The sequence below is a fragment of the Bison bison genome, unplaced genomic scaffold (genome assembly GCF_000754665.1).
Source record: "Bison bison bison isolate TAMUID 2011002044 unplaced genomic scaffold, Bison_UMD1.0 scf7180017864384, whole genome shotgun sequence".
NCBI lineage: Eukaryota > Metazoa > Chordata > Mammalia > Artiodactyla > Bovidae > Bison > Bison bison.
The window spans coordinates 259327-280577 of NW_011494956.1; the positions used below are offsets into that span (position 1 = coordinate 259327).

The 21251-nt window shown below is 34.0% G+C and overlaps 1 protein-coding gene across 1 annotated transcript in view; it reads right to left on the reverse strand.

Moving 5' to 3' along the window:
* Positions 1 to 21251, reverse strand: part of RNF13 (ring finger protein 13) — a 128094-nt gene that overhangs the window by 62756 nt on the left and 44087 nt on the right. Inside the window, exon 4 of the mRNA XM_010858106.1 lies at positions 19361 to 19486. Coding sequence (XP_010856408.1) covers positions 19361 to 19486 — 126 coding nt within the window. The remainder of the gene's footprint in view (positions 1 to 19360; positions 19487 to 21251) is intronic.

Consider the following 21251-nt stretch of genomic DNA (forward strand, 5'->3'; position numbering starts at 1 on the left):
AATAAAAGACAGAGATATAAGCTACCTACCAAAAGGATCCAAAGCACTAACCCTGTCTAGCTCTAATGGGATACAGACTTGGGACCACGCTCAAGAGCCATCAGCCCTTGAGAAGTCAAATCTACCTCCACTACTTAGTGCAATAAACTTGGAGCAAATTGCTTTTCTTCCTTAATCCTCAGTTTCCCCAAGTTTAAAACAAAATAGCAACAATATTTTTCTCATATGTAAAATAATTTTAAAATGCTTAACACCATGATGATACAAAGAAATGGGTAAAATAAAAGCTATTCTTCTTATTAGCGTCATCAACAACCATTTTCTTTAGAAAGATTTTCTAAAGCTTTGAAAAAATTAAAAATAAAAATACTCCAGCCTGAAGTTGCTTACTCTGGTTCTATTTAGCTATATAATCTTTCCTAAAACTAGTTTCCGAAATATTAATAGTTTCACACCATAAGAATATGGCTAGATATGTAGTAGAATTTTCTTAGAGCAAAGATCTGAAAAGTATCTAACACATGTTAATACTGGTGTTAATGTGTATCTAACACATTAACATCTAACACATGCTAATACTTGTGTTAACACTTCACTTTTAAAGTAACAGTTTTTTTTAAATAAAAATAACCCAGACTAACCTCTTATTGTACCACCTTTGAACCATTTGGTAAAATTGAGGGTTATTATTTGCATACTGGTTAAATAAAATGAAAATTGGGTATGTAAATATATATAATAGTTTTGAATACTTTGAAAACTATATACATATAATTCTAAATACTTACTATGGCAAGAAATGTGAAATATATCACCTTATAATCACTGCATAGAGATATGTCTCAAAGTTTCTTTATAATATCAATACTTCTAAAATTAATTTTAAAAATAATTCCCAGAAGGTCTAATATTAGCTCTGTTTTAGTTATCAGCATAACAATGATTCAAAATTCTACAGTAATTCAATAAAGACCTGCATCAAGCTGCAAAGACTAAGGGAAAGCCCAGAAAGTCAAGTTCCTAAGAATAAAGGAATGCCCAAGTGTTCAGCAGACTGGACTTGAATAGTAGGTAAGAGAAATGAGGCTCATGTAGTCAACCCTACTCAGGCAAGAGTAAAATTCCCTTCTACATTACCCTGACTCTAAAACTACCTCACCAGTGAAAGTTGGACTTCTGAAAGAGATAATAATGTGGGTTAATCAGAACAATTCTATCTTACCACCAAACAAAAAAAAAATCTAAATCTGCAAATGCCTCAAAGAATTAATATGGTGTCTCTCTGTGGGTGCGCTTAGTCACTAAGTCATGTCTCATTCTGAAACCCCATGGACTGTAGCCTACCAGACTCCTCTGCCCTGGGGATTTTCCAGGCAAGAATACTGAAGTGGGATGCCTTTTCCTTTTCCAGGGGATCTTCCTGACCCAGGGATCAAACCCACATCTCCTGCATTGGCAGGCAAGTTCTTAACCACTGAGCCACTAGGGAAGCCTTTATAGTCTCTATGACTCCTATGAAATAGCAGGCTGACACAGAGTAAGCACTCATTAAATATTTCTAGAATGAGAAAATGTGTAAGTGCTTAAATTAATAGCTCATATTATAACAGTACAAATACAAGAGAGAAAATTGTGTGTGTGTTAGTTGCTCAGTCGTGTCCAACTCTTTGCAACCCCATAGATTATAGCCGGTCAGGGTCATCTGTCCATGGAATACTCCAGTTAAGAATATTGTTGTGGGCAGCCATTTCCTTTTCCAGGAGATATTCCTGACCCAGGGATCAAAGCTGGGACTCTAAGTTTTTTTAATGAATTAAAATAGCATAAAAAGTTCACCAACATAGGACCTACTGCTCTGATGTTTGGAATAATGACAAGAAAACCAACCAGCCAACAGAACCGTTACAAGGAATGTTCTGTAGTCATGCAAGGAAAAGTCAACAAGTGTGTGCATGTTTTAATGTTAGGTGGATTTTGTTATCCAACTAAAATTTTAAAAATGCCAACCTCTACAGTCTTTTACCCATAGATTTTATTGCTTTCCAAGGAGAGAAAAAAAAAAATCTCTCAAAAAGGACATAATAGTTTCTAAACCTTATTTGCTACTTATTTATTAACCTATTATTTATTCATTACATTTTCATAGCAGGACAGATTTCACTTAGCTTTTATTTAAACTAAAGTATACTTGGTTGGGGTTGCTATTAATTTATCTGATGCTTTAATGACCATTTAATTGTTCCTAAAAAAGCTAGACAAGTAACAACAGAGAAATATTTCTCTCACAAATCCAAAAAGCAAGTGTTTCCAGAGGTACAATTTAAGAAATACAAAATTTATATCAAAAGCTGTTCTCTCCTTATATAAAACTTAACTTTTACTTTTCTTTTTAAAGCCAACTAATACACAAAGTCACTGAAATTACAAATTGACTTGTTTCCCTGAAAAATATGTATTTGTGAGCAAAGATACAACATGTTAGGATACAGAGAAAAGTGGTCCCAGAATGTATGTAAAACAACATAGTTCAGTTTAGTAAATATTTGTTGAATTTACATAACATGTAAGGTACTGTGTATTGGGCACAATGCAGAACTTAAAGGTGAATCAGAAACAATCATTATCCTCAAAGAGACTCAATACTCCTGGACATCCAAACAGGTCAGGTGCTTTCTAGCGTCTCTATTTGCTCAAGCTACCATCTCTGCCTGGAACAGCCTTTGGGTTCTGAATCCCTAATCAGGCTTCAAATTCCATGACCTCCATGAAGCCTGTCCTGGCCCATGCCCTATTCTAATGCCCTGGTCCCATGACCTCCATGAAGCCGGTCCTGGCCCATGCCCTATTCTAATGCCCTGGTCCCATGACCTCCATGAAGCCTGTCCTGGCCCATGCCCTATTCTAATGCCCTGGTCCACATGTTGTCCCAAGCACCCATATAGCTGCTTCCCACTTGGTATTTATACCTGTTATATTGTTCTTAAAGATCTTCTGTAGTATCTTATATTTATGCATTATACATACTACCCCATCTATAAAACAAGGCTTTATGGGGTTCTTTAATCTTCTGCAGTTGTCTATGTGTAAAGAAGGGACAAAATATTACTCTTAAAAGAGGCTTTCTGAACTGCATTGTTAAAAATCACCAATATAAATTAATGGCTTTACAGCAATCTGTTATGTGTGTAACTAAGTCTAGCCAGCAGTTTCTGAAAACTGCATTGAGCAACTGAGGAAATATGTTTCTTTCACGTATCCAAAATGCAATTGGTTCCATAAATACAATATAAAATTAGATTAATATCAAAAGCTGTTCTCTAATTAAAAAATAAAATTCTTAATATAGAAAACCACTAAAATAGGAAGGAGTTTTGTAAGCACAAGTGTGAATTCCAGAAAATAGAAACATGTTTCAAAAATTTAATAGGAAGGCTTCCCCAAGACTTTTGTTGTTGTTACTGATTTTTAAAATAAAGTAATGAAATTAAATCAAAGAAACACATTAACATATGGACCAATGGGCTTACGAATACAAACAAGGAAAATATATTCATGTTATGAACTGCAAAAATCATGTGTCAGTCAAATTAAATTACATTTTTAACTATGCAGCAGCTGGTATTTTCAAAAACACAGGAGGCAGAAATAAGGCCTAAATCATCAGTAAGCATGTACAAGGTTTCACATTCATAAAATGCAATCTCAAACATGTTGTCAGATGGAAGCATAGAACTCAAAGATTCATTAATATAAAGCAGACACAGTGAACAAACCTAAATTTCAAAATAGTGATCAAACAGAAAATTTCACAAAAAGACCTTCTGAATTGAACTGCAAATGTGCCTTTTTAAGGAGACTCAAATTGTGCTAAATGTACTTAGTTTACATCTAATCAACCAATTAACTGCAACTAAATTATGTAGACCAGGTAGCACCTGACCACAAATTTTAAAGAAATATGGGCCTGCCGACTTGTTATTGTAAATAGCCAGCATACCAGAAGACAGCGGACTGCTAATGGAAGAACCTTCAATGAGACAGGTTCTAAAAGGAATCCTGGGAATGAAATAATAGTTCACCTTATTTCCAGACTGGACGAACTGGTGATATTGACACTAATAAACAGACCTTGTAAGAAGAAAGAATTCACTGTGCTGTCAAGATGATCATAAGTAGAAATTTTTTAAGGGACACACAGGCATGAGGAGGTGGAGCAAACTGTTGACAGAATATATACAACAAGGTTCCAGACCAAAGGCTCTATCTATGAATAAAAGAAGCCTCTATGTGCTGGTCCCTTACATACACTATCTCTAATATCTGATAGAACTCTACCATGTAGATATTCTTTTTCAATATTTTAGAAATGAATATACCCTAAGGTCACACTTAGGCAGAGCTGAGATTTGAAAACAATTTTATTTGATTAGATAGAGAAGCATGGAGTTTCCCAATGAATCAGAATGAGAAATAGGATCACTAACCTGATTTAACATTTTACAAATGTCTAAAAAGAGGGATTAAGAAAGAGATCACTTTAAGGGATTACTTTCTTTGATACTAAGAAAGTCCCAAAACTCACAGGACATTAATCTTAAAATCTTATGGGCAAAATAAAATATATACAAATCAGAATATAAGCCAAAAAGAAAAAGTGCTCAAATAGTGTGGTAGAGTTTATAAAAACTTAGAGAGGGAAAAGTTATATTGAAGTACATATGGCAGATTTTATAGGACCTGAAACATTTTAATAAAGAGATGAAATCTGCATCAACAGGAAAGAGTTGTGGAGAAATTTCTCATGTGAGAGAGAGAGAGAAATAACAAGGCAAAAGGCAGGACTGAGCAAGGCATACTAAAAACAAAACACAAAGAAGGACCTTCGTAAGTGACAAAGAGTGTTACAGAAAGGAAGACTCTAATTCCAGCAGAGGAGTTAAAATTATACTCTTGGAAGGAGATTATTTGGATTCAAATTCTGATTTATACAAGCCGTATAAACTTGAGCAAATAACTTCTGTAAAATGAGCATAATAATACACCCAACTTAAAGAGTCATTCTGAGGATTAAATTACTAAATATATGGAAAGCACTTAAAATAGTGCTTAAACAGTGCCTGGCACATATTAAATAAGTGCTAGTTATGATTACTGTCATTGCTGTTCAATTTTACAGCTGCTGTTGGAGAGTCAGAGGTTAGGAGAGATGGGAAAAAAGGACAGATAGTACTGTATCTTGAAGGCCAATCAGTAAAGTACACGTGGGGTCTTCCCCGTTAAGGGCTCACATTTCCTTCTCCAGGGGATCTTCTCAACCAGGGATCGAACGCAGGTCTCCCACATTGCAGGCAGACTCTTTACCATCTGAGTCACCAGGAACCTTAAGGGTTCACAACAGGCACTTGAATAAGGAGGTGACATGTCTAAAACAATGTTTTAGAACAATCTGGTAATACTTTGATATGGAGAAGGTAGACTGAAGATTTGGAAGCTGTTATGACAAGGCAGGATGATTGCAATGATGTGAAAGAACAGTATTTTCATTCTTCTTCAAAACCAACTTTTGAATCTAGGAAACTTAGGAATGTACTTAACCAAAAATGCAAAAGCTGAGAAACACAGCTTGTTTTCATAAGGAAGAACAAGAGAATGGTTCTGAGCACACTAAATTTGAGAGGTAGGGAGGTTTCTATATACAGATTTCCTAGGTAGGTAGAATATAAAATATCAGGACCTGAGATTTAAATGTACATATTTTCAGCAAATTAATCCATTCAACAAATATCTGGAATAAAGATTGCTGCCTGGTTGTGAAAAATAATTAAACTTCCAATAAAACATAATCCATTCACAGTTTTATATATCTTACAGTCTTCAATGTCCTTTAAGTTCTATACATGAACTAAACTTAAGTACGCTTTAATTTTCCCCTGAGAGGATACACTGCAAATAAGTAAATCTGCGTATACTTATTTCTAGTATACCTGCAAGAATGCTAAAAATGTTATGAGGTAACTTTTCTTGATGAAAGAGAACCATGAAAAGAACCTCATTATTATATCAGACAGCAGTCTGGATGTTTGTGTAAAATGAGACACACTTGAAACATTTTTTTATTTGAAATGTATTTAAAGTTCTGAAGTCTTTAACTGAATTCTAGTGTTGCTTTTCCCTTGCATAAGGAATAATTTTAATGTTTGAACAATAGTGAAAAGGCAAGCTAAAAACCAAGATTATTTCAGACAGATACTCCATGAACACCATACATGCATCCCCTACAGATGCCCTGTGTTTCTGATGTTATCTGCCTTCAGGTGCCAGGCAAAAGATGTTTGAGAGTAGTAGCCATTTAAAATATATCCTCTTCTAATTTGAATGATAATACAACCTTTAGTTCATTATTTCAACATTTTTATTAAGTGTTAAAAGGTCATTAATTTTAATTGGGAAGTTGAAAGAAAATACTATACTGAAATATTTCAGACTGTACTTCATGCAGAATTAAAATATGTGATTTATATGTGGAATCTAATATATGACACAAATGAACCTATATATGAAACAGAAACAGAATCAGGGACACAGAAAACAGATTAGTGGTTGCCAAGGGGGGAGAGTGGTAGGAGAGGGATGGATGGAGATTTGGGGATCAGCAGATGCAAACTGGTATATATAGAATAGATAAACACAAGGCCCTACTGTAGAGCACAGGGAACTATATTCAATACCCTGTGATAAACCATAATGGAAAAGAATGTGTATATGTACAGCTGAGTCATTTTGCTATATGGCAGTAATTAACACAGCATTGTAAATCAACTATACTTTAATAAAAACAAAACAAAAATGTGATCTAGGGGGAAATTTCAGTGATGACTTATAGTTTTATTTACTAAAGAAGTAGTAAGACTAGAAGTAGAGGGACTTCCCTGGTAGTCCAGGGGTTAAGACTTGGCGTTCCCAATACAGAGAGGGTGGGTTTGATCTCTGGTGGGGGGACTAAATCCCATTTGCAGCACAGCAGGACCAAAAAGAAAGAAAGAAAGAAAGAACAGAAGTAGAGAAAGATGTAATAAATATTAGGGAAATTCAACTGTTCTGGCTTATGTATAAATAAGAAAACTACATCTATCTAGAGATGTAATTGACTGCTTAATTAACACCAGGAAGAGAATGATGAGATATTCTTAAACTCCCATCAATCAGGTGATACCTTCAGTGATTAAAAAGCACTGTATTTTCTTCTTGCTCTCAATCTGCTTCCCTGCTGAAGGGTATGTACTCCATATTATCAGATAGCATATACTACCTAATTATGTACGTGTGTGTATATATATATATATATACACACACACCCACACACACACATAAAACATATATACTAATACTGTATATTATTATAGTTATTTATCAATTACCAATAATAAATTTCCTAAGCATGGTAACTGTGTTTTGTGAACATGGAGGAGAATGCTGCTGTGGGAAAGAGAGGAATAAGACATAAAAGATTCAACTCTTAAAATAGTTAAAGACAAAATATTAATACTTGGGAATTATTAACAACATTAACTTCTGCAGGATACCTCTGTTTTCATCTTTGTTATTATACACACCACAAGATTTTGTCTTGAATGAGTTATTTTTTTAATACCCATCTGGGTACTTTAACAACCTGATACATTTTAATCAAGCCAATGTCACATAATTAACCTTACACAGAGTAATTTTCAACTTCCACAGTTCATTAAATGACATAAATGTACACTATCTCAGCATGTTCTCAAAAATATAATAAAGCCAAAGTCCCGCTGTCTTAATAGAAATCACAGCACTAGAAATCTAAATTTGTGATAAAGTATTACATTAAAAATTAACAAAAGATCATTGTTTCATGTGTGTCAGTAAAAAGCATTAATTATCAGAAAATTAATCCTGACATCACCTTGAAAAATAAGAGATCTGATAAAATAACATCTAGAGCTCTTTGAATGCCAGACTTCATGTTTCCTAAGGAACCATCTTGTTCACTAGCATGTATCTCCAGCCTAGAAAAATCTCTCACATAAATACTTATTTAGTCAAACCAAATCATAACTAAGGCAACTATCTATCAAGTTCTACCCAGAAAGATATATGCCATAAAAATGCATTTATGGCTTAGTTCCCTCTTAAAAACATACCAAAAATTTTACTTCAGTCATTGTGGATAAAAAATTTTTCTGAAATATTTTGCGTCTTGCTAGCTGTCTCAATTAAAAGACAACAAATGTGATTTGACCTTTTCCAATGACTTGGGATCATCATGAACATCTTTACTAGATCCTAGCTGGTTTTTCTCCTCAATGTTAAGTGTCACTTCCTCTCTCTCTGTATTTAGACAATTAGTAGTCATTAACCTTGCTCCACTCTTACAGTCTTTTCTAAAATACAGAAACAAAGGAGAAAACCTGATTAGAATTCTATTCTTTAAAAAAAAAAGTACAGAAAAACTTCCAAGAAAAAGTCATCAGGAAAAGTACATGGTTTTAAAAGCTGGAATTTTATGACATTATGGTGGTACAAAGGCATGCTTCCTTCTTTTATTTTAGGTTATATACTAAGAGCATTGACCTTTTGATAAATGGCATGTTACAAACATACAAGTTTATTTCTTACTTAGGCTGGGAGATAAATTGAATTTCTTTCATTAGAAAATTTTGGGGGTGCAGGGCTGGTAAAATTTGCAAAATCAGCAAAGCCATACTTACTCGTTTCAAGTAGACCAGAAAACAAACGAGAATCCATGGAACTTTAAAAATTAATTAAAGATCTTATGTTATATCCTTGTGACAGATTTTAAAGTCAATCTTTGTACATGGGAAAGCAATTCTAAATATTGAGGGTACTGAACACTGTAGATAATAAAATAATTTAGTAAACCTGGGTGAACTTTTTTTAATAAAAGGAAATTTCATATACCAAAGTATTTTAGCTAATATAGGTAAGTACTGTTTTATGAAATTTATTATAGGCTGTGTGCTATATATATACTAGGGGCACATGTGTAAAAATAAATTTCTTAATATAGATTGCAGTCAAAAAAGTTTGAAACCCATATAGGTGAGTTTTTAATGGTCTGTAGATTGTCGGCAATCAGAAAATAGATTGTGCTTTTCCAACAATATTATTGTGTAACATACCATCACAAAATCAAAGTCATTAATGTATAGGTTGTTGAATGTGGCGGTTTCCAATGTAGTTTTAATATTATACCTAGCACGTGATTAGTACTAAAGATTAAAACTAAAAGTGATGCTTTTCTCTTGGTGTCATTAAGAAAACCCAAATAAACCTTTACGTAGCTATTTCTGATGCTTGCTATTAAAGAAGCTTTTCTTTAAAAAACTTTTATATAATGAACTATACCAATTAAACTATTAGTTAAAAGCTGCCTAAATATTTAATTTTGAGAATCGCAATTTAAATTTAACAAAAGTATCCCTAAAGTATCCTCTAGTTATCTATGTATATTAAAGTGCATATTAAAACGAAGGATCCAAACTAAGTTCCGATTTTTTAGATACTAACAGGATTCATATTCCAATCAAATCTTATTCCTCATCCTAACAACAGCAGTAACTCCATTTTAACCCAATCACCACGGTTAATAAAGTTTTTTGGAAGAAATTATTGTGAAACAAAAGGATAAATCTAACTTGCTATCAGCCTACTAGGAATGAATTCTGGTGCTCAGCGCCCCCTAGTGACAGATCTCTGTGTATACTCCTCCCTCTACTGCCTACTCATTTTGGGGCTCTAAGCACTATACTGTAAGCTCAGCACACAGATCTGCATAAAAATATAAGTCCTACTGCCAAGAAACTGAAGTGAGAAAAGATATACCCATGGGTTTTGTCTTTTTTTTTTTTTAGGCTAGAATCAAGCAAGAGGGGTAAAAATATTATGGGGCAAAAAGAAAGAATCTCTAAAGAAACAGGAAATGCACAGTAATGCTGGCTGGGATTTGCTCTGGCTTCAGCCAAGAATCTTTCCTATCACAAACTTTTCAAACACAGGACAGAAAATGAGAACCTTTAACTAGCAGTCACTTTGTGGTACACTTAACATCATTTTATTAAAACATCTGAAATTATCATAAGAATTCTCCAAATAGGAAGTTCCTTCACGAAAACAAGCTATTAATACAAGTCTAACATAATCTGTAAATGAAATAAAATCTAAAAGATTTACCTAACAAAGTCTCCAATGAAGTCTGGTTACGTTAGTAAGTAACAGGTCTCTCTTAAGCTAAATAGTGAGTGCTCAGATATTTTACTATTTAAATTGCAACTTAAATGGTACATACATACATTATGAACAGTCTTTCTGTGTTATGCTATGTTTGAAAACACAAAAGGTAAAAAGTCAAAAAAGCATCACACGGATGCTGGGTGGTTGTGGAGCCTGGCCTCTTCTGTCCACCCTGGCTATACAGTGGGTTCTGGCACTTCCAGTTGTAATCTGAGAACTGGAGCACTACTTTACTGTCCAACCTCTATAGATGCTCTGCAGAAAATGTAGTGTAACTCTGCTTCTAAGTATTTCCAAATGCCAACTGAAAAAAAAATTCTCTGGAAAACAGATTTTCTTTTCTCTCAGAATTGCCAACAGAAAACAACAATAACTCAACCGTCAGCCTGGACACAAACTACACTCTTTCCCAATCTGGATATCTAACACAGGGAAAGAAATTGTTTTCCCTGTAAGGGAAAGAGATGAAGTAAAGAAACTCATGGAGGAGACTTAGAGGACAAAGATAACTGTCGAAATGTAGCTATGTTCTTTCATCTGAAGAAGTAAGAAGAAACTAAGAAGTAAAATTTCTTTCTCAAATGATCAAAGCAATGAAGATGAGAATGGAACAATAGTAGGCAATTCAGGTTTAATGTAAAAACTGTTAGTTCTATCTATAGGATAAAAATTTCTGGAAACATTACAGTACAGTAGGGAGTAAGCAATTGTTGAAATAAGATCCAGAACTGTGGCAAGCAATCCTACCAAGATTAAATCCAACATTATTCTTTCCTGCACATATTCCAGAATCACTACAGTACACACTGGAAGAGCTACTTCACCTGAAAGCGGATAACATCAGAAACACGGGGCATCTGTAGGGGATGCGTGTACGGTGTTCACGGAGTATCGTCTATCTGTCTGATGTTTTCACTCTCATTAAAAGGAATTCAGTGGCATAAGCCATCTTTCCCTCTTTCTTTAGATTCCATCTTCTTAACTAGACATTTAATTTAATGTGTACCTGAATAATCTGAATAACTTTATTTTAAAGGAAACGTGTGTGGAATCTATGACAAAGGAGTTAAGAATATACAATGGACAAAAGAGAGTCTCATAAATAATTGGTGCTGGGAAAATCTGACAGCTACATACATAGAAAACAATGAGATTAGAACATCCCCTCATACCATATACTAAAATAAACTCAAAAAGGATTTGAGACCTGGATTTAAAACCTGAAATCATAAAACTCCTAGAAGAGAACACTAGCAGAATATTCTTTGACATAAATCAGATCAATGACGTTTTGGATTTGCCTCCTAAGACAAAAGAAATAAAAAGCAAAAATAAACCAATGGGACTAAATTAAACTTAAGGCTTTTGCATAGCAAAGGAAATCACTGCTAAAACAAAAAGATAACCCATTGAGTGGGAGAAAATATTTGCAAATGATATGATCAATAGGGGGTCAATATCTCAAGTATATAAACAGTGCATACAACTCAGTATAAAAAACAAAGAACCCAATTAAAAATTGGGCAGAAGACCTGTATAGACATTTTTCCAAAGAAGACATACAAATGGTTAACAGGTACATGAAAAGATGCTCAATTATGATCAGTTTCCCTCATAATAGCTAATTATGAGGGAAATTCAAATAAAAACCACAATGAGATATCACCTGTTTGTCAGAATGAAAGGTGAAAGTGAAAGTAGCTCGTGTCCGACTCTCTGTGACCCCATGGACCGTATAGTGAATTCTCCAGGCCAGAATACAGGAGTGGGTAGCTGTTCCCTTCTCCAGGGGATCTTCCCGATCCAGGGATTGAATCCAGGTCTCCTGCATTACTGGCAGATTCTTTACCAGCTGAGCTATCAGGGAAGCCCCTTTTGTCAGAATGGCTATCATCAAAAAGTTTATAAGTAACAAATGTTGTCAACGATACAGAGAAAAGGGAACCCTCATGCACTGTTGGTGGGAATGTAAATTGGTTCAGCCACTATGGAGAATACCTCGGAAGCTCATCAAAAAACTATAAATAGAATTACCATATGATCCAGCAATCCCATTCCTGGGACTATATCTGAAGAAAACAAAAACACTAATTTGAAAAGATACATGCACCCCAATGTTTGCAGCAGAATTATTTACAATAGCCAAGGTATGGAAGCAACCTAAATGTCCGTCAATAGATGAATGGCTAAAGAAGATGCAGTGTACAACTAAAAATGAAAAAATAATGAAATTGTCCCATTTGCAAAAACATGGATGGTCCTAGAGAGTGTAATGCTAGTGAAATAACTCAGACAGAACAAGACAAACACTTAATGTTATCACTTATGTGTGGAATCTAAACAATGAAACGAATGTATATAACAAAATATCAGTAGACAGTGGCTCAGACGGTAAAGCGTCTGCCTACAACGCAGGAGACCCAGGTTCGATCCCTGGGTCGGGAAGGTCCTCTGGAGAAGGAAATGGCAACCTACTCCAGTACTCTTGCCTGGAAAATCCCATGGATAGAGGAGTGTGGTAGGCTACATTCCATGGGGTCGCAAAGAGTCAGACACAACTGAGCAACTTCACTTGGTCACTTGATTGGAGAGGGAAGGGGCAAGATAGGGATATGGGATTAAAATAGGTAAGCAACAAAGATATATTGTACAGCACAGGAAAATAAAGCTAATATTTTATAATAACATTAAATGGGAGTATAATTCTTAAAAGTTTTGAATCACTGTGTTGTACACCTGAAACCAATATAATATTGTAAATCAACTATACTTCCATTAAAAGAATGTGTGTTGAAGAGCTATGTAAATGAAGTTACTGGCATTATATGTTTTCACTAGGTTAGGGTAAAGTACATGTAATTTACTGTTTTTCAGCTTTTTCTTTCATTAAATATTACTTTCCTTGTAAAAGAAGAGAATTTGTTTCACTGTTTTAATACTGAATGAATTTTTATATAAAGGAACCTAATTATTAACACACAGATATTTTTACCAAAGGGTGGAAGAAAGAAAGAAATGAAAAAATTAATGCACTAGTAGCAAAGAGCTATCTGAATCCTATATGGGTAGAAATGCTTCCACCTACTGAGTATTATTTAACATGTTTCTTTGGTGAAATCTTTTATACAGGATTCCAAAGTAGATTAGTGACAAACATTATAGGTTACTTTATAGAAATATAGAAAAGAGTAAGAAAATTTAAATAATGATATTATAGATGACTTTAATATATGAGTTTAACTTCTAATTAAGTTCATATCTACTTGCTTAGTACTACTGAAATAAAAGTGCAATTCTGAGAACACCATATACTGTACCAGCCTGGAGGCCTGAGAGAGGAGAATGAAAGGTAAGCTTAGAAAGAAAAACTAGATGCCTATCTTGTAAGAAGACAGAATTTCACTCCAAAATTTTTATTATTTGTTATTATAATAATAAGATCACACAAATAACCCAAAAATGTTTAAGTTAATTTTTTAATTATCATAACATATTTAGACCTAGAGAAAAATGTGGGATATATGACTATCTTGATTTAGAAATACTTCCAAGGGCATTCCAAGAACATTAAGTGAAATGAAAATGAAGCCAACAGAATGTTCCAATAATACTGTTTATTCCCTAATCTACTTAAATTTAATTTTAAGCCATTAGGACTTTCTAAATATTCTAAATTCAGCAAATATTTATTAATCATCTACCAAGCGCCACACAATGTATTAGGAATTTGAGTTGTAGAAACAAAAACATGATCTTTTCCCTCACAGAGGCTGACAGAGGATTAAACAAGCAATATATAAAAGAAGTGATCTGCTCTGCCTTGAAGATTAGGGAAGGTTTCAGATAGGAGATGAAACTTCATCTGAGACCTAAAACAAGCCAGGTAGACAAGCAAGGGAAGATACTCAAATGAAGGACACGGAAGAAACCAAGACAGAGGGGAAGAGACTGCTCAGCACCTACTGGGACTTGTAAATTCTTCATGGTTAAGGTAAGGGGACAGGCAAAGTACAGATGTGACTTGACTTTAGACAGACAGAAGTCAGGTCAAGTAGGGGTTTGTGCCCCAGTTAGGTTTTGTAAAAGTCTCAATCCAACAGAAAATGAGTACCAACATAGTCCTTGGATTGTATTCATTTGCAATCCAAATGTAACTCCATCTAATGAACCCCCTCCCTGAAATATGGAGGAAATAATATCTAAGTCCTTTCAGCCTCCTGCAGCTAGCTACATTTTTCTAAAATAATCACTAGAGCATTAAGCAGTAATAAGATTCAACAGAAGTACATGCACTACACCATTTCTGTTTACCAAGCTTCCCTTGAGTTCAGATGAAATAAAGCAAATCAACTATTTGAAGAAGTTGACTTAGCATTAAAACCACAAGGTAGAAACATTTTGGACTGCAATGGGAACAGACTTTTGATAACTAATCATTTTTTGACTATAAACACAGAAATCTGTGTAGTTTAGAAAAGTTCTATTTTAAGTGATTATTTTAACGTTCTTGAAATAACCAAGTATTTTTACAAAAATGTTTAAATGTTATTTCCCACTGGGATGCCAATTCAAGTCTTTTGAGAACTCTCTGCCTCAGAATGCTATGAAGTCATTTTTATAACTAGAAGATTTAATAAAGCCTTAATTTATTTACCAGAAAGCCAGAAATGTTTTCCTAATTTCAAACACTCACCAAAAACTAACATTTTCAAACAATTATATTTTGTCACAGTGAAGCACAAGTGAACAAAGATAAACAAAATAACATTGTTCTGCTTTTCCTCTAAAGTGCTGTATTTCTCAGAAGATACAGTTTTTGTCAGTGTAAGTAAAAGTGACTGTTTTCAGATTAAGCAGCTGGCATGTAATCAATAGTTATTACTGGCCTTCTGGACATTCCACATATCCAAATACTAATTCTGAGTATGGGTTCTGCTATTATCTCTCCAGGGCAAGAAGACTAAAAGGCTCAAATGTGCTTCTCTAGACAAAAGATTAAAAAAAAAATTAAAACAGTAGTCTATTTTAAAATGTTACAAACAATTCAATGTTCTACCTTCCAAAAACTGTTAATTGCATTTCAGCGTCTTATTAGCTACCTTGAGTCACAAACCACTTGGGATAGTTTGCGTAGAAAATCTGTCATCTCCTTTATTGTAACATAGAGCTTTCACTCTTTTACTTTTAAGAGGGAATAAGAGAAGGTTAGGTTTCTTTAATCATAGCATAATGTTCTTCTTCAAAAAAAGTCTAAAGATTTATAATAAGTAAATCTTGAAATACCCACCACCATTAATCATTTGAAGAATCTTGAGAGAATTTTATTTTTTACTTCTTTTTTCTTCTGCTATCTACAATGGAAAGGGCTCATTTCACCAAAGAAAGCTCTGTAAGATGGTGCCAATTCTCATTTGTCTGAGATAATTTGGGTTTCACTTTGGATAGGAGGCATAGCAAAAAAACCACTTTGTAACTATTCTCAATATACTGTAGCATACAGTATGGTGCTGAATTAAGCTTTTGTCAGTATTCAGTCCTAGCACGCTACATCAGGAATAAGAAAATGAGCTCTTTTTCTAACTATTTTTCTTAAGTCAATTTATTCATAAAAAATTGTGGCTACACATGAATGAACCACTATTGAGTATCCACAAAGAGCTATTAATTTGCAATTCAGAAAAGAAGTACCATACATAAATTGTAAATGATTGGTTTCTGTTAACATACTTACTACAAAACTTAATCATCAATTTGGAAGTCAGAAAAGTACAGTCATGGATTTCTGATCTGAAGATTACAGCTAATAAAGCTAATAGCCTGTTCACCAGTGATCACCATTAGAAAAGAAATTTTCTTTGGAATGAGATTCCAGTTGTTTTCCCAGTAATCATGATGACTTTATCCACTCACCCTACCTTGACAGGTGATCTGTAATTCATAAGCTTGTGTATTTATGAAACTTACTTTGTATACATTATACACTGGCATGACAATACTGTCCTTTATAAGCCAAATTAAAAATTTTACACATCAGTTGACATAAGTTACTATATCACAGTGTGACTTATCAGCCAATGATTAGTTTCTGAAAGGTGAGAACTGAATTCATGTGTTAATTTGACTGGGCTAAGAGATGTCCAGACAGCTGGTAAAATATTTAGGCAGGTGTCTGTGAGGGGGTTTTTGAAGTGTTTGTCATTTCATTCAGTAGACTGAGGAAAGAAGATCCACCCTCAACAATGTGAATAGGAATCATCAAATTCCTAGAGGTTCCAAACAGAACAAAAGATGAAGGGAAGGGTGAATTCCCTCTCTCTGTTCTTGACATCCACATTCTCCTGCCCTTAAACTTCAGAGATCTTAGTTCTTGGGTCTCTGGACTCTAGGATTATACCATCAGATCCCCTGGTTCTCTGGCTTTCAGACCCTAACTGAATTACACCACTGGTTTTCCTAGTTTTCCAGCTTGCAGACAAGTAGATTACAGGACCTCTCAGCCTAGTACAGTCAGCACCTTTGCCATCTTTACCCTTATTCTATTTTATACCAATAATGAAAGAATGAATAAAACATTGATGGTTAATAACTACTGCTTAGTTACTGTGTGCAAGGCATTGTCTGACAAGCATTCAACACTGATTATTACATTTGATCCTTATAACAATTCTAGGAACATTTATAATTCTATTTTACAGATAAAGAAATTGAGGCACACAGAGATAAGAATAACTTGTCTAAGATCACACTACTATAAATGATAAAGATGTGATTCAAATGTATGCAATCTGTTTCCAGATCTTGAATACAACTAATACGTCTCCCTCAGTAAATTAATAATGTCTTGTAAATTTAATATAACTGAAAGAAATCATTAGAAATAATATGAGTAGAAATCTTTCACTTTAAATGTCTATAATATATTCTGTTGTATATTTGTGAAGGAAAATTAACAAAGTTAAAAAATATGTACAGAATAGAACTTTATCCCATTAAGACTGTCTACACAATGAGTTATATAATAAGAAAGATTTTAACGTTTTCTTTCTAAGATTAGAATCCTCAATTAAAATGTTTTTACATATTCTTTATATGCAAGTGCTTTTAAAGAATACATTATACATACAAGTAGAAGACTTACTATACTACAAAGTTTAACAAACTTTCATTGCTCTCCTACTATGCACTATAATACAAATTAGATATTTAAATATAGTTAAAACATGAATTTTAAACACAGTAAGCCTGCATATAAGTGAAATACATATAATAGAAAACAACAATGTGATAAAGAGATATAAAGGCGCATTAAGCTGGAATGATTTGTTCTGCCCGAGGGAGGGGAGAAAGAAAAGTAAGGCTTCCAGAAGAGGTAATGGTCTCAGTTAGCACTGAAATGAAATGGCCAGAAATACAGGTGATAAAGGTCATCTTAGAGACCTCGGACAGAGAAAACAGTATGTGTGAAGGCACAAAAACACAGCAAGTTGAGAGATTTCAGTAGGTGATGTGGCTACAGCACAAAATTCAAGACAGGAAGTGGAAAGTGATGAGCTGGAATATTAGCTAAATCAGGAAATTCCATTAGAAATACTCAGACATGTATGTGATGAGGATCCACTGAAGGGATCGGAGGACTAACAAGCCCTCCTATCCATTCCTGAGTTGGGTTTTACTCCAGAAATAATTATTTAATGACAGTATTTCCCTAAATGTTGTAGTGCAACACCTCCCATCCCCACCTAAAAAGAAAGTTACTTTAAAAAAATAAAAGGTATTGTAGTTTCAAATTACCAAAGACTGGACTAAGACAAATATTACATACCTTAATGATGCAATAAACCTTGAAATCAGCAGAATTAGCTTACTTTTCATTTCTTAGTGGAATGAAATTATCAAATATTAATATAATATTTCATTTTTGTTGGAACAATCTGTAATTATTATAATTTAGTTCTAGATCAAATCTTAAAATGGTTTAAATTCAAACTACTATAAAAGCATAACAATTAGAAAGAGAAGGAAATCTAACACATTTGACTTCAAGCTCTATTTCCCATTTAAAGGCAATCAAGAGTTTAAATTTGGAACTAATATACAATATAAAAACATTTATTATTTACAAAGTGCTCTACATTTTCAAACTCCTTTACAGTTATTATTTTATTCATTTAAAAAGTTTATTATGGAGGTGTAATTTCTTTCATGAAATGAAAGGAGCAGAGACAAAAAGGCAGGCACAGCAGGAGTCAGAGTAGCCTTACTTAACAGACAAATCATCTAAGATCAAGCATGGAAAGTACATGAAATGATATCCCACGTCTGTTCTCTAAACATGTAAGACACTCAGGTTTGAGATGGTTCAATAAAAGTAACAGGCCTCAATCTGGCTCTCCTGACAAGGAGACAATCCAAAAGCAGATTTTTAAAGATAGTATTAAAAAACAAAAAAACAAAATAAAATAAATAAAAAGACAAAAAACAAACCTTAAAATCTCACATCTTTAGAGCTGAATTGATGATAGTGAGGGAAGTCCTATGGCAAACTTTGTTTTAACTATTTGAAATGCCAGCGTAACCCACTTCATGGAGACAAACTTTATACATGTGACAGTCAGCTTATTACAAAAGAGAATCCCAGCATCAACAAAGATATAGATACAGATGTTGTAATCATACTGGAGGGTTAAGACATAAAACTAAAGACTAACATTTCCATTTCTAGGTTAGATCAAGCAAGACCACGATTAAACCACAGTTCAAGATGCCCAATAACCACGTGGAAAGTCTTAGAATCAATAGTAATTAGGTAAAACTGCGAATCATAAAACTGATGGTGTTTTCCTCTTTGTACTGGCAGCTAAACGCTTAAATTTTATAGCAAATGAATAAGAGTTAAGTGAACTCATTCTTGTCTTTCCTTTCATTGTCTCCTCATTTTGTTTCTGTCCTTACTCCTTTATTTAATCTGAATGAATTGTGTAAACTTTCTTAAATCCTTTCTGAAACAAGAGAGAATTTAAACTAGCTGGCTAAACAAACAGTAACCAAAAAATGAAAATGGAAACATTACCTTTTCATCAAAATTACAATCAAGTCTTCTAATTAACACGATGAAAGTGCCAGATGAATTATCTCTTACTGGTGGAGGCACTATGGGTTCACAGGCATTCTCTGGTTTTGAGTTAATCAAAAAACCCTAAAAAAAGAATTAGCAATAAGTTTTCTCTCTGTTAAACTAAAAATAAAAAAAAAGGAATTCAACTTACTTCTATAAACACCTTTTGAATTTGCTCCCCACATTTTGCATTACGCTAGATGAATTATCTGGCAACTACAACAGTTTCTACCTGCAAACTGCTCACAACCTCAGAACTACTAAAGTAGTATTTGGTTTCCTAAGCATTTTTTAAAATTCCATTTTTACTATTAAACTTAAAAAAATAATAATAACACATAAGTCCATCACCCCAGAGACAACCACTGTTAGCATGTTGATATTTTTCCAACAATGATTCACATTTCTAAATCAAGTGAATACTTTTTAAAAAGTAACTACTGATTTTCTTTCATCAAACAATAAAATGCACAGCATTTCTAGGAATTTATTCTATAGAATCACTGGTCTGGGTATATAAAGGTGTATGTAGAAAGATGTTCCCTCTTACATTGCTTTTAACTAGAAATTATGCACATCAATATGGCAGCCATTTAAGAAATTATAATATATTCTTTCAGTGGAAAATAACAGAATCACTAAAAGGAATAAGATAAATCTATACATATTAAACTGAAAAGGCATTCACAAAATAATTACCAATTAAAAAAAAAAAAACAGCAAGTTGCTCTCCCCAAAATACAGAATGGTTTGACATCTAAAATGTATTAATGTAAAATGTTATATTAATAGTTTAAAACAGAAAAACCAAAATCAATAGATATAAAACACTGAATAAACACATAAAGATATTATCAAAGTCTTCAAATTCATTTATAAGAAGTGAGTAATTTTATAACTTTATCAACAAAGGTCCGTCTAGTCAAAGCTATGGTTTTTCCAGTAGTCATGTATGGATGTGAGAGTTGGACCATAAAGAAAACTGAGTGCTGAAGAACTGATGCTTTTGAACTGTGGTGTTGGAGAAGACTCTTGAGAGTCCCTTGGACTGTAAGGAGATCCAACCAGTCCATCCTAAAGGAAATCAGTCCTAAATATTCACTGGAAGGACTGATGCCGAAGCTGAAACTCCAATACTTTGGCCACCTGATGCGAAGAACTGACTCATTTGAAAAGACCCTGATGCTGCGAAAGACTGAAGGCAGGAGGAGAAGGGACAACAGAGAATTAGATAGTTGGATGGCATCACTGATGCAATGGACATGAGTTTGAGTAGGCTCCGGGCGTTGGTGATGGACAGGGAGGCCTGGCGTGCTGCAGTCCATGGGGTCTCAGAGTTGGACACGACTGAGCGACTGAACTGAGTAATTAAGGCTATGATACAGTGTCTTAAAACAGTCCTGTATGGTACATGAACTGGTCGCACCAACCATCTATTCTACAGGATTTGGTAACTTCTCCTGCCTTAAATGAACTGCCTGGCTTGTGAGAGAATGTTTTTGCACATGTTTCAGGAATAAAATACACCATACCTTCACTTACTCAAAGAATAACTCCCTTTCTTGACTCCATAAAGCGCTTGGTTTTTACTTTGCAAGGAAACAGAACTGTGGTTATCCTCCCAACAAAGAATACTTACTTCATTCCTATTAAATTTGCTCCCTGCTGCCTTTCCTGTGCCTTTCTGCACACAAACTAACTTTATGTCTTAAAACCAAATCACATAGCGCAGTTCTTTTCAAGACACTTATAACAGCAATTAAACTCAAGCCATGTGGCAGCAACAGGGTATATAACTCAACTGAAGTGAAGACAATATGAACAGCTATGACCATATTTCCTGTAA